The sequence below is a fragment of the Oxyura jamaicensis genome, chromosome 7, assembly GCF_011077185.1.
Source record: "Oxyura jamaicensis isolate SHBP4307 breed ruddy duck chromosome 7, BPBGC_Ojam_1.0, whole genome shotgun sequence".
Lineage (NCBI taxonomy): Eukaryota > Metazoa > Chordata > Aves > Anseriformes > Anatidae > Oxyura > Oxyura jamaicensis.
Window position 1 is genome coordinate 20,823,405 of NC_048899.1, and position 15,328 is coordinate 20,838,732.

Consider the following 15,328-nt stretch of genomic DNA (forward strand, 5'->3'; position numbering starts at 1 on the left):
ATTAGATTACACGTGCTACATTTATTCAATGGTTTCCTATGATATTTTGTTGATTCCAGTGAACTAACATACATTTTCACATATCTAGTTAATGAGAGCTAGACAACTTCAGTTTCTTCTTCAGCTTATAACTGGAATATATAAAAGGTGCATTAACATCTTGGCCAAAAAGGGAATTTTTCACAAGTGACTAAATTTCATAGAAATTGTAGTTGGTTACACAGGGAGAGGACATCATGCCTGAGCTACTGCAGACTTCCTTACATTGCTAGCAGTGGCTGCTTTATCAATCATCACCTCTGGCAGAAGCTGTCCAGTAGGTGACGTCAGAGCTGGAGGCCCACCGACTAAAGAAACTACTCCATTGCAATCCACAGTGCTGTGCATCTTCCCATTCACTGGAAGTGGAGGTACTGTCCTGGATGACCTACTGGCCTGACTAATGTTACTGTTGCGCCGTTCACCGTGTCTATGAGGAACAAAGAGAGAATCTCTTCTGCTCTCATTGTCTTCAAAAGTGCTGTGCTCATCATCAGCAAAGTCATTTTCTGATCCTACATCCTTTGCTCGACCTCTGAAGCTGAAAAGACTTGTTCTGCTATTGCGCCTTGGGGAAAACAGGGAGCCACGAATGCTCAGCAAAGACTGTAGGCAAATAAAAACAGTGATTATCAGATGAAAATTATTTTAAATATAACACTTTCATACAGGGGAAAAAAACACAGTGTTAATATGTCTTAAAGGGTAAGGTCATCTACAAGGAAATGAACAACCCTAATATACAACCTCCCCCGGTACACTCCCTTTTGGGTAATAAACAAAGAGCACATAAGTGACAGACAAAGACTAGTTATTTTACTACTTTGGCTATATGAAAACAACCAGTTTAATTACAGTAAAAGAAACTGCTTGACAGAATTGCTTCCTCTGCCATTCTGCCTGCTTTATTACCAACTCTTCATAAACTGAGTAAGCACATCTAGATACTATTTATCCCAGGATGGGATTAGTCTGACAGGCTGAGTAAATAATTTTTTTGGCATATTTCCTGTGACTCAGTCTGTGCACAGAAGTAGCTCCCAGATACTGCCCAGTTTATTTATTTTTTATTTTTTTATTTTTTTCAGGTATTGTTCAAGTAGGCCCCAATAAGATTTTTATTTCTTTTCAAAATTGTTAGCTGTCCTGAATATGCAAAGATATGTATGCAATTTTCTATGAACAGTCTCACTAATCTTCATCAGATTACTCATATGAATAAATGTTCTGCTATGGGTGGATCTTTTCAGGATCAGTCAAAGTAAAGCTCCAATCTTGCAATTATACATGTGCTTAACTTTAATTCATGTTAATGATTCTCTTGACTTGAATGACTGGCATTGGCACCTGATTTCACCCAAGACCTCTATGAACAGCAGAGATGATACATAACAAAGCAGTGTCTGTTTCTCTTCTGCAACTTATCTTTATGGACCTGAGCCCCATTGTTCTAGGCATTGCAAAATGCAGAACAAAAAGGCACTCTGCAAATAAATTATCTAAGTGTAACACAACAGATGGATACAAAAAGAGAGGGAATATGAAGAGGCAAAATTGATGGGTATGATAAACAGTGTTCTTAGCTCACCTGAAGTCACTTCCCTGTCAAGCTTTCTGTAGGCAGCATGGTAAAAGAGAGTTTTAAAGAGGGATTTGAGGAACGCAATGAAGTGTTCTGTGGAAACTCATGGGAGATTCTTCTAAGCATGAGGGGCAGCATACCAGAATGAGCTCAAAAAAACTAGTTTGAAAATTTAACAGGAGGTTACGGATGCTGGCACGGGTCAGTCAAAGCTGTGACTTGATTTGCTTACTGTAAGTAGACAAGGTAGGTTGGGACGAGCTTTAAGCACAGTATGTTTTACAGTATTGAAAATATCTATAGATAGGTATGTTAACTAGCAGATTAGGTAAAAGCAATGAGATAGGTTATTGTTCTGTGTAACAACATTCTTGATGAATACAGCAGTAACTGGGACATAGAAAGAGGTCCAGGTTAAAAATTATTCACAGTTGTGGGTCCAGAGTAGAGTTTAAAATAAAATAAAATAAAGAGAGAGAGAGAGAGAGGTGGGAACTAGCAACAGGGCCTTGTGGAAATCCCTTAGAAAACTGTCAGAAGGTAAAAGGATCTTCTAAAGCACAACTAAACCAGAACCAAGAGGAGACAAAATAATGAATGTTAGGAAGAATAAGTTTTCAATAAGAACATAATGGTCAGTTACATTGAAAGCAAGTGAAATGTCAAGGAAGATGTCAAAAATGAGATATAAACCTGAGTTTTGTCTAGGAAAAGGTTATTGAAAACTGTGGTGAGTGGAATTTCTGTTGAGTGTGGTAGCTAGAACCCAAAGTGGGAAGGACCAGAGGGGAGGGAATTGCTAGACTATTATAGTAAACAGCTGTATATGAACTTAGAGATGAAAAGGTAAGAGAAGCAAGTTGGATGAGGTATGCTTCATTTCTTAAAGGATGGATGAATTGAGCTGCAGTTGAATAAACCTGCAGTTTGAATGAAGACATGAGTAAGAATAAGGACCTACAGGATCAGATGGGTCTTCAACATGAAGTTGAAGTCAATGGATACAGATGAGAAGATTTGTATAAGGAACTAAATAAATCATGAATTAAATTCAGAAATGAAGTCTTACAAAGTTAGACAGTTAAAACATCAAACAATGTCAGACCAAGAAAAAATAATGGATGCAGTGCTATGAAAAAAAGAAAGTATGTTGGAGAGGAAGTGGAAGGAGTTAGCTTGGTAGAAATGGGAAGCTAGAAACATTACAGTCCCACCACAGTCTGATCAAAGGAGGAAAGGCCTTAATAAGAGAGTAACAGATGAAGAGGTTTGAGCTTCTCTGAGAAGGGGAGCTGGAGAAGGTGATATATGAAAAGAACATGGATGCTCATGATCTATTTAGTGATGAAACAGGCTTTCCAGAGGCAGGGATAGAAGAGGATAAAAAAGGAAGGAATTTAGAAATAGTTACTAAAAAGAAGGGGAAAGCAATTCATAAAGACCAGGGAGAATCGAGAATATGGGGATACAAGGAAGAGACATATTGAGGCAAAAGTCACACAAAGGGGCAGAAAAAGGACAGAATGGATGTGAGATCTAGACCTGAACAGCTGAGGGGACAGTCTGAGGTGGGCGAATGAAGAGGAGTTTCTGATAACTGTAGAACGGATGACATAACAAAGCTATCAAATGAAATAAATGTCTCGATGGGAGATGCAGATGGCACTCTTCTTGAGTCACTGATGTATCAATGTAGGAGAACACATGCAAGGGCACTTTGCCACAGATATTTCCACCTTTAAGATAACACTATTAAGGGTTTCACATCAATTAATTTGCCAAATTTCGCTTGAACATTTATGATACATTTAACATTTTTTGCACCCCAAATTTAACACTTTTCTCATTGAAAGCATGAAATTCCTTTGTATGTGTGCACCAAATTTTGAAGCCACTGATCATTCTGAATACATCCACCTTGTCGGGCTCTTTTTCATTAAGAAATTTGCAAATACAACTCATTTTAATTAATACATATTATTTTGATTTTTCAGACATTAATTCAACAAAATCTCTCAAATTCTTACAGTCTCATCTTTGCAATTATTAGCTTGGTTATATTTTGACTTAAGATACTTAAAGACTCTGTGGTATCTTTTACAAGAACAGACCAAACTGCATTACAGGGGGTTTGTTTCTATGATGAGTAGACTACAAAGATGTTAAAAGGTAAAAATACTGTGGTACCTGGTGTGGGGAAGAGAATCTCTTTTCATATGTCAGTCTATTCCCCTCAATGGAAAATCGGAAGCCTTTCCTTTTGATGCTGTCCTCTGATTCGGATTTGCGAAATTCTTCCTCATCCTTTTCCTCGCCTTCAGACTGTTCTTTTTGCTTTTTTTTCTTTCTTCTATTCCTCCTCTCTTTAGCACTCTTTGAGCTCAGTTTTGATGCCTCAGAAGAGCTTTCAGAGAATCCACCTATTCCACCTACTCCACTATAATCTCTTGAGTCAGCTGCTGCAGCTGCTGCTGCTGCCTATATGTACAAGCACATATGCAATTTACTACATTTATACAAATACACACCACTCAGTATTTTATTGCTATTCTTAAAAAAAATAATAAATTTGAAATAAAAGCAGTGATCCCGCTTCATTGAACCCAGTGTATCATAAGTATAATTTGTAAAATACCACAGGAACCATAATTTGCCATTGCTCCATAAACCAGCAGTTAAAGCAGCCCAAGGGAGAAATGTGCTGCCAGAGAACCAAGTTAACAAGCATCTCTTTCAGATTGGAGCAATATGTCACAGTGAGTTTTTCACCTGAAAAACTATGTAAAAGGAAGGAAAAAAGGCTCAAGCAACAGGAAAATCCCTGTTAATGGGAAGCAAGATTTTCTTGCACCATTTTGCTGGATTTGCAATATTCTCTAGTCTACTAAATAGTTGGTGTGACATTATTAATTTCAGTGTTGCAAACAACCATCGGAGATTTGAGTTTAACTGCAGGCTATTAGAGATCTGTTGCTGTTTGAAGTCAAACATTTGTGAAGCATTTGATTAATATTTATTTGCAATCTGCAGTAAAAACAAACAAACAAACCCCTATTGCTGGCTTTAGTCATTTGATCACATGGAAGACATAGTTCAACTTCTGCTCTGTGTGGCCACATGCCAAGCAGACATAATCTATTATCCTGTTAAAGATTTCAGTTTTCAAACAAAGAAAAGGAGTTTCAAATTAGTATGTAATCATGACATCTGTAGAAGAAGCATTTTCTCAAATTTTTCCACTTTTTCCAGTTTTATTTAAAACTGGAAGACTACTTATGCTGTGAGACCTGCAGAAGGAGTAGAAAAAGCCAAATGTTGCTGAAACAAAATATTGCTCCCACAGCAACAACAGTAGTTTTGTTTCTGTCACTTAAATAAGCAGAATTCCTGTTTGTTGATTTGTTTTCCCACATCTCCACCTCAATTTCCAGAATCACAGAGTGGTTGAGGTTGGAAGGGACCTCTTGAGGTCTTCTTGTCCAACTCCCCAGCACAGACAGGGTCACCAAAAGCAGGTTGCCCAGGACCATGTCCAGACAGCTTTTGATTATCTCCAAGCATGCAGATCGTACAACATCTCTGGACAACTTGTTCAAGTGTTTGGTCACCCTCACAGTAAAAAAAATTCAATCTCTTATTATTATTATTATTTGGTCACTCATTAACAGGCTCACTTAACCCACCAGACGAAATGCTATGGAAAACATTACAGATTTTTTGCAAAATGAAGGAATTTATGGGAGAATATTTAGAAGTGGGGGACTTAAACTATTCTCAGATGTGAACATTCAATCACAATCATGAATGGCAAAAGCAATTGTACTTTACAAGAATACCTGAGCTTCTTCCTGTTGCTTTTTCAGTTGTTCAAGCATTTGCTGAAATTCTGCTTCTTTCTGTTCTGCTTCTTCCATGGTTGCTTGATTCTGTTCTTCATAGGCCATGGCAACCACAGCCAGGATCAAGTTAATCAGGTAAAAAGAGCCCAGGAAAATGACCAAAACAAAAAATATCATGTATGTTTTCCCAGCAGCACGCAGTGTCTGGGGAAAAAAGAAATAATACACATTTTTAGCAGACTTTTACATACTATTGCATCTGTGTTATATTTTAGAAATACACTGTAAGATTGTTCTGTGTTAGCACAAGATGATTTAGTTATTTTTTCCACATACAAGTAGCTAGTATTACATCCTGGCTATATGTGCAAAAATCCAAGTTTTATGTCTTCTATGGTCAAGGTGAATAAGATTCTACAACTTGAATACTTCAGAATTTCTACTAATGATAAATCTGTTATAGAAGTTGCTGCCACAATTACACCTTTATATTATAGCTTTTAAATCTAACAGTAGTGGGGCCACTAGCCAGCATCTTACCTTCTTGTCTCATCAGTCCCAAACTACAGTGCCACAAAGACAATGCAGTATACAAAATGTCATGCTGCACAACATCACTGTCCTTCAGGTTAAGGATCTGTATAGTTCAAGGACAAGATGTAACCTTCTCAAAGACAACATATTTGTACTAGACTGCAAATCAATTTAACTAGCATCTATTTACAGCACGTTTGGGCAAGAAGCATTAACAAGTTAATTTACTCATTTGTGAAAAGGAAACAGTAATTCTTAACAACCTTCATAAAGTAACAGCTATTTCTTACTATGTATTTGAATAGCACATGGAAACCTAAATCATGGACAAGGTCCCTGTTGTTTTAGACAGCTTACATATATGAAATAGAAGATGATTTGTGTCCCAAAGGCCTTAGGGACACGTGAATGAAAATAACTATGCAAGTACTATGTAGTAATGGTATTGGTGATGGTGCTGTTTATTTTAATAAGTCCTCACCAGCTGGTAAAGATTCTCCCAAAAGTCCTGAGTCATCAATCGAAACAGTGACAAGAATGCCCAACTGAATGTATCAAAACTTGTGTAGCCATAGTTGGGGTTTCTACCAGCTTTCACACATATATATCCTTCTGGACATTGACTACAAAAGAAGAGGAAATGCTATTTTTAACAACTACTCTAAATTACGATATTCTATAGAAAATCACAAAATTGTTCAGGAGTACCAGTTGCTAATGAAATTATGAACAAGTAAAATTTTATTCTACATACGTAGGATAAAAATATCAGTTTTCAATTTTTAATTCAATTTCCTATTGATATTTCAGTGCTTAAATAATATAACTAACAGTAATCAACCCTTCCCCACAATTTTTCTTATCAACAAATTTCCATCAAGAAAGCAAGAGAAGAATGTCAACTAGAACAGCTGATGATAAACAGTTGTCAGCCAGCTGGCAGTAACATTTATGCACATAGCATTCCATGGGATTACCTTTACAAAATTAGCCTAAGATTCTGAAGAAAGTGCCTACGTAAACTCAAATCACATAGATGGTTATTTAGGTATGGTTTCATATCCCCAAACATTGGTACTTTGAAACTCTAAGGTACAGTTGATACTTTAGTTAGCTACCTAAGCTATTCTAAGTAGCTAATTACTCTTTCTTGATGCACTATGAAAACTGATGACCATTTTCTTACCCTGCATCTGAGCTATTGCCACACAGCAGAGCATCATTTTGTCCTTCCAAGAAATAGAAATGATCTATTTAAAAAAAAAAAAAAAAAAAGAATAAGATGATGAGAAAGACATCATTTATACCCTAAAGGAAATTGAGCTATGACAAAACCTTACACTTTGAAGAAATATGCAGAGCTAGCTATTTAACTGCAATATACGATGATAAGAAATTAAATATATATATATTATATATGGAAAATACTGTTTTGACAGGAAAATTACTTTTATATAGTCTTGAAGTTGGTCTTTCTTTAGAGAATAGAAAGGTAGTCACATGATTTATTCTCAGTAACCTACACAACTGAGTAAGGATACAAATGATGGATTAACAAATTGTTTATGTCAGCAAATGAGTGAATGAATACCAGAAAAACAGGACAAATTAGAAGAGCAATTCCCTGCCTTTTTCAAGCATTTTTATATATACCATTTAGAGTTACTCATTTATAATTTATACTATTTTATCCAAATATTACTGGAATAAGTACTGAAGTTTTTGCACCATGAAAACACATCACAACATGCACAAGGTATTCTTAAGTGGATCTTGACTTGAGCAGCAGAAGGCAAAACCAAGCTTTTATTGTACATGACCAAAAAAAAAAAACCCTACACAAAATTCTATAGCAGAGAGATGTACCTGAAGTACCTATATGCATTTTGTTAATAGGCTAATAAAATGAGATTAAAATTAATTTAAAGAGATGAAAGTTTATAAAGTCCCTGCAACAATCTTCCTTTTTCTTTCTTTTTCTCTCATTCTTTCCTTTTTTTTCTTTCCTTCTTTCCCTCTTTCTCTGTCCTTCCTCTTTCTTTTTTTTCTCTTTTTGTTTTATCCTTTTTCTCCTCGTCCTTCTTCTGTGCCTGCTCCTTTCCCAGCCACTCCCACCTTTCCTTTCTCTGTTTTGATGCAGAAAATGAAAACCAATTTGCCATCAATTGCTTGTTTGGAGCTCTTATAGCAAAATGGGAATCTCTAGTGGAGATTTTTGGATCAGGTGGCATATTAAGCTAAAGTTGCCAAAATTAGGTATGCTCTGGCTGTTCTCAGGAAACAGATGGTTCCTTCAGATCTACTGCCAGCTGGCATGGACTAACTTAGCTGGCATGAACAAGCTGAGGGCTAATGCTAAAGAGACAAGCAGGGAATTGCAACCAGTTCCTATTGACTGCTTCTACTCTGTCACCACCAGTATATGATGGAGACACTATAAAATCTGCTTATTTTAATGAGAAAGAGATTGTGTGCATCACTTCTGCATCTGGAATCTATTCTCTGACATCAGATAAGAAGACAATGGGTTTTTAGATATATAGGTGCTCACATAGTCATACCCTGTGAGAGATCTAATCCTACTTAAAAAGCTTAAAATGTATAAAGATGAAGATAGGCACCAAGCTGAATTTGCAAAATTGTCTGTGTGCCCAATTCACATTTCTGTGCAGCCCAGCTCCTCCTCTGGTAAAAAGAGTATCCAGATAAACTGTCAAGTTAGCTCAATTCTCAGCCCAGTATTTTGAAAAAAAAATAAATGGTCGATTTCTCAATATAAAGATGATAACAATAAAGTAAAAAAAAAAAAAAAAAAAAGTCAGTAAGAGCTTATTAAAAATTAGCTGTACATAAAACCATTCCTGTATCCTCCTTTGTCAATGTCAGGACACTAGTCACAGGTACATGTCCTACATGACACTTTCATAAGCAAATTAGTGAGATATGTTCCAGCTGGAATCATCAGAAAATGCTTGAAAAATGATTCTGAGAAACCAGTTGCCAGTGTCAATTCAGAAGGGCAGTTTCTGAAGATCCTCAAAGGATCTGCACTATATACAGTTTTTATAACAAGTTTCATTAACAACTCAAAATGAGACCTAATACAAAAAAAAAAAAAAAAATGCATCAAATATGTTGAAGACATAAAGCTAGGAGAGGAGATGACTGAAATTTAGAATGACCTTTGCAAACTAACAAGCTGGTCTAAAAGCAATTGGATTTATTTCAGCAGAGGCAAGTGGAAAATGCTACAGTTGACAAGACAAAATGGAATACATAAATGCAAAATAGATAGGATCTGGCCACAGCCACTGCTGTACAAAAAGATGCAGTGACTGTCATGAACCACAAGTTGTCTGTGAATCAACAATACAGCACTGATACAAAAATGGTGTAATTTTGAGATGTGTTAATAGGAATGTCGGATCTGTGGCATAAACTAATTACTTCTCACTCCTTACTTGAGGAATAAGTACCAGATTTGAGCATCTTACTTAAAACAAATGAAAACAATAACAAAACAGACTAATTGGAAACAGTCCAGAAAAGCAAAAAAGAGGTACAGAGAACGTGAAACAGAAAATAGGTTTGCTTAGTTTAGAAAACACCAGAGAGAAAATAACAGTTTTAAAATGTAATAAAGATTAATATAAAGTAGACTATTATCATCTTATTCTTAAGATCACAGAAGAAGTAGTATCTGAAATTCAGAAAACTTAGGTCAGATATTTAGAAAAAACTTTCTATTTGTGTGATGTAGTACTAGAAGCAGCTCAAGAGGGAATGGAATGGAAAGAAATGGAATGAGATTGAATAGAATGGAATAGATTAGAATAGCAATAGAATTTATTTTTCAGAGGTTTTTAAGAACAGGTTATCATCCAAAATCTTTTCAAAGCCTGCATTTCCATGAGACTACTGGCATGCTGAGACGATAAGTATATTAAAAGATTATAAAGCAACCAGACTTGGATCCAAAAGCATTTATCTGTTAAACTGAGGGTTCCTAACTTTCAGTGATGTAGTCATCAGCTACACCATTTATGCAGACGTTATAAAAAAATAAAAAAAAAAAAAATAAAATTGATTGTGCCTAATTACATAGTTAAAATTCTAAATACATTAACTATATATAAATAGGAGAGACTGAAGTTATTTTCCATTATGAAAGACAGAATAGCACTGCACTAGGGATACTTTCAGAGCTGTTCTATCTGAGTTTTAAGACTTTTCTGTTAACAGAGTAGATATATTATAGACGCCACTGTTAACACAGTGACGTTAACTACCTTAATTCTCAGTGAAAACACTGTATTATGTAGTACATCAGAGACAAAAATACTAGTTTCTTGATTTTCAACTGATCAGAAACAAATGAAAAGATACATAATATGCAATCTGGTTCTTATTTTACCACGTTTAGATGCATAGGACCAGTATACTCATAAAGACATGTTTGTGCTGTGCAAGAAAGTATGGTGCAGAGATGTTCACAACCAAGTTCCAGAACAAACAATGCAGCTTCATTTACATGCTGTGGTAGAATTAGTGAGATAACTGATGCCCAAATGTGGATTTATGATTTGTGGCATTATCTTGCACTAATGTAGCTATACAGATTTCAGATCCCATATTAGGACTATTACACTATTTCAGGAGGATATTTCCGCATTGTGCTCCAATATGGATTTACTCTAAAAGTCCTACACAGTAGAAGGTTAAAAAAAAAAAAAAAAAAAAATTGTAGGTACCCAGCACAATATTATGAATATATTAAACTACATTTTGACTGTTCCTTTATTTATAACACAGTGTTTATTTTTAAATGAAAACTAAAACTATAATTTGCAAAAACTATAAGTACTTTTATGTTTCTTGACTACAAAACAAGATTTTAATTGCAATGAAAAGATACTGATATGCATTGCTATCTGTTTTAAAAATTTTCAGAAAAAACAATGCAGTAAATGGTATCACTCTTACTTCTATCTTCGATGTACTCATCCCAGTTAAATGTTGTCATAGTTGTATTAATAAATGTGCCGTTTTCACCTATAGAGCTATTAAAGTAGGAAATAACAGTTGTTTCAAAAGTAGAATTGTCTGGAGGCCACTGCAGGCATTTATTCCTCAAGTTGCCCATGAACAGCTGCAGCCCTATTAGTGCAAATACACTCAGACAAAACACAGTCAGGATCATAACATCTGAGAGCTTCTTCACAGACTGAATTAGGGCTCCCACGATAGTCTTCAAGCCTGCAAAGAGAACAGATTTTATGATGATGTTAAACATACTAAACACACAAAAAATCGTGATTTTTTTCTGACAAGATAAAGTTTTCATGCAAAATGACAACTAAATGAGTCTAATGTTTGTGATACAGTAATATCCATGAAAAGACCAGTTACATGTGAAGATGAGTGAAAAGCTGTAAATTTATGCTTATTTTAGAGTGTACAGAAATAAAAAGTAGGTATTACCAAACACATTGTTTATGCCAAAACAAGTGATTTTATTACTCATGCTATATCTCAACCTTACATAGGAAAAGTATTGTTTGCTTTTGCTGATGCTTCTTGCCCAAACCTTTCTTATATGAACTTTTCAAAAATTATTCTGCAATTATAAACCTATTATAAAGACATAATAAATTCTTATTTTAAAGATAACCTAATAATAATGTTCTTACGATATGAGAGGGGTGATGGTTTGGAGAAGAAAGACATCTTTAAAACAATTCCCCATGCATGGCCCATGCTATCCTTTAGAGATTAATTTTTATATATGACATTTGAAACTGAGTTAAAGTTGATATATCAAGTGCCTGTAATAAATGATAAAATTTGCATCAATATGAAAGCTTAAAATTAACTTATATTTAAAACATATAAAGGAAAGCTTGATGTCATAAGATGCAAATCACATAGGCTGTTTACTGCAAATATCTCATGCAAGAATTTGTTAAACTCAAAGGCTGATTTTTTGAAAACAGCTAACAAAAAAAAGCAAAAATCAATCTAAATAAAATTATGTCTTGATTCCTGCTTTTTTATTTTGTTAATAATGTGTAGCAAACAAGGCTTATGTTTTAAAAACGTGAGTACAGCCTCTGTGGAACAAAAGTCAGCCTCAGTGTTTAACCTAGCTCTCACCTGGAATGACTGATATTGTTTTCAAAGCTCGGAGAACTCTGAATGTTCTCAACGCTGAGACATTGCCCAGGTCCACAAACTCTGTCACATATCTGTAATAGGGGAGTTCACACACAAACACAATGACAGCACACAAATAACAATTGGAGAAACGAGGGGCCTAACACCTTACACCAACTACATCTTACCTGGGATTACAGAAATAGTTTTCAAAGCTCTCAATACTCTGAAAGTTCGAAGAGCTGAAACATTGCCTAGGTTTACAAATTCTGTTACATACCTGTAGGATTAAATCACAGTTACTCAGAATTGAGGCAGATTTTATTCTGTTTGCTTGGGTCTTTGATTAAGACCACTTCAGCGTTCACTGTATTTTGCCTGCATTATAAATATCCTTCTGACCATAAAATTAAATTAAATTTTATCAAAGTAAACTGCATTCACTTGATTTTTGCAACCTAATTTGGTCAGCTTCTAGCAGGAAGTCAGAATGATTCCTTTAATTCTGGTATGCAGAAAGGAGACAGGATATGAACAGTTCAGGCTTGATGGCATTCACAATCCTAACAGGCTGACACACCATGCTGGCCTCTGCAGCACATGCTCAGTTAGAAATACTAAAATGTGTAAAAGAAATAGAAGAAACATATTGAAACCGCAGGAAGTCCAGGCTCCAAATGTTCTGGCTGACAAAATATGAGGCATTTTTTAGTCACTAATTTCATGCTATCAGAAAGATTATTTTTTTTAAAAAAAAAGGAAACTTACGCAAATGTAATGACAGTGAAATCTAGCCAATTCCACGGGTCTCGAAGAAATGTAAAATCTTCTAAGCAGAAGCCCCTTGCAAGAATTTTAATAAGTGATTCAAAGGTATAAATTCCAGTGAATGTGTATCTAAGGAAAATATGCAAGACAGAGTTTATAAAAACACATTTAAGTTTTCTGTACACTGTATGCTCTCTAGTCCCATCTTCTTCTCTTTGAGTGGCATTAAGAATTTAATGCAAGATACAACCAACTTTAAACATCTGCAGAATTTATTCCTTAAGGAAGAAGTAGGAATCAAATTACCATTAAAAGACTACATGACAATCCGTAGGCCAAAGATCAGATTCTATAATCTACACCAATAAATCAGATGTAAAATTCCATGTTACTTCATTGGTACATGTTTATGTCCAATCTAAATCAATGTTATAAGAAAATACATCTAAATATATCATGATTTCAAAAGTTGCTTCCAGACTAAAAGTGTATTTCTTCAATATTATTTTTATGCTGAAATATTGGACAGTACCATGATCTCGCAACATGTCAACCTCTCATCATCACTCATTGACTTTGTTACAGAGCAGTTATACCCAGTACTGCACCTTCAGCAACACAAGCATAGTACTGGAACAAACCCAGTGTTTTCAGATGCAAAATCCTGTGCAAGAACAACCAAAAATATTTACCAATTCCAATAAAATTCAGGTACTTTTTTGACTAAAAAAAATGTGGCTGAAACATAAAAGGTAAAAATGTTTAATTCTGTCATTCGGAGTCACTTCAATTTTCTATCTCCAAATGATGTCACTTTGAAGTTTAGTTTCATTTGTACCTTTAATGGAAAAGATGATAAAACAGACTTTTTCAAATTGAACTGTTTAAAAGGCTTGAACTGCTTTTCAGACTTGACTCAACCTGAAACCAATTTTCCAGTATGAACTTTTTTCAGTTCAGTCACTATAAAAAATGTTTTTTCCTGCACAACTTTACTCAACCAATGACAGGATTTCCATTATATAATGTCATGATATAATATAATGGCATAATATAATGTCATGAAGAAATATTCAAGCTAGCTATCTTTATTCATAAATACTTACAATATGCTAGACATCCTGAGCGCATGTAGTTCATATTGAACTCAAAATGAGAATGCCTACACTGTCTTTAATAGCCCTATGATTTCCCTGTTGATTACCAAAGATTAAACTGGGACTTAGCATCCAAAGCAGTTAGGAGGGAAGAAGCAGCAGAAACATAAAATGCTATTACAAAAATGAAGCACCATTAAAAGCGGTGTTTCACACTATGGTCTACAGCCTTGGAACCATCACAAAATTTGAGCCAATTGTACACGGGGACCAAAGCGTTGATACCATATTGGAACTTTTCTTTTTCTGGCTGTTACTTCCTATGGTAGGATTAGCCAATCCCTTAAATACTTTTGTAACAGCTTATTTTTCATGCAAACTTTTCATTATTGGTCTGGTTTTGGTAAATAAAAGATGCACAGTGGTAAACACAGCCATTCAGCGGACTCTATCTGTAATGGCTGCTGCAATAGAGATAGGAGGGTGCATTTCCCCAGGTTCTTGCAAAGATGCAACATAGAATGCAGTGTAAAATATTTATTATCCACTTTTTTTTTTGCACGGTCATAAGACTAGCTTCATCTTCTTATATTACCCATCTAATATTGCAAATAGAGAATGAAAATTTAACAAACTGTAATGAGGGAAGTGTTAGAAAATATATTGATTTACACAGAAGAAACTAGCATCTGAATGGCTGTTGAAAGCGTATGACACAAAGTAGTTGCTGTCAGTAAATGCCATCCTTATTAATATAGCATGATAAAAAGCTGTTTATTTCAGATTACTGAATATTAGTCAAAAAAAATCCATTTAACTTACTCTACATTCTTTGTCCAGTCTGGAGGGTTACTCATGGTCATAAATACACAGTTGGTCAAAATAGTGCACATGATAAGCATGCTGAATAATGTAGGTTAAGAGTTAAGGAATGTAAGCCAGAAAATCTCATTAAAAAAATATCAAACAACACACTGGCCTGGCAGATATCCAGTATCAGGAGCTATTTATTGCTCCACTTCTACGTTGATGTTCAGGAAATAAGAGTATGTTAAAGCCTCCATAGTCACTGCTTTTTAGTTAAAAGAGGACTACCACACATCACAAATTAAAAGAAAGATAGACATATATATACCCCCAAAAACACTTAACTTTAAGATGACCTTAAATGATTTCTGTATTTTGAAATAAAAATGTGAACGTTTAAAGTAGTGGCTTCTAATCTGGTGGAGTGATACAAAAAATGATTTTTGTTGGATGACCTAGACAAAACAGGCTGACCTGTTTGCTCTATGTTTGTTTTTGTTGTTGTTGTT

The 15,328-nt window shown here is 35.0% G+C and overlaps 1 protein-coding gene across 5 annotated transcripts in view; it reads right to left on the reverse strand.

The window, feature by feature from the left end:
• The window catches only part of SCN2A (sodium voltage-gated channel alpha subunit 2), a 76,935-nt gene that overhangs the window by 36,233 nt on the left and 25,374 nt on the right, over positions 1-15,328 (reverse strand). For 2 of the 5 annotated variants that reach the window (XM_035331314.1, XM_035331316.1), the window contains exons 4-12: positions 14,835-14,924; positions 12,916-13,044; positions 12,336-12,427; positions 10,978-11,250; positions 7,181-7,244; positions 6,476-6,617; positions 5,458-5,664; positions 3,809-4,099; positions 265-645 (exon numbers count right to left, since the gene is read on the reverse strand). In XM_035331314.1, the coding sequence (XP_035187205.1) occupies positions 265-645; positions 3,809-4,099; positions 5,458-5,664; positions 6,476-6,617; positions 7,181-7,244; positions 10,978-11,250; positions 12,336-12,427; positions 12,916-13,044; positions 14,835-14,924 (1,669 nt within the window). Of the gene's footprint in view, positions 1-264; positions 646-3,808; positions 4,100-5,457; positions 5,665-6,475; positions 6,618-7,180; positions 7,245-10,977; positions 11,251-12,147; positions 12,240-12,335; positions 12,428-12,915; positions 13,045-14,834; positions 14,925-15,328 lie in introns of all 5 variants that reach the window. The other 3 variants (XM_035331318.1, XM_035331315.1, XM_035331317.1) reach the window with 3 other exon arrangements.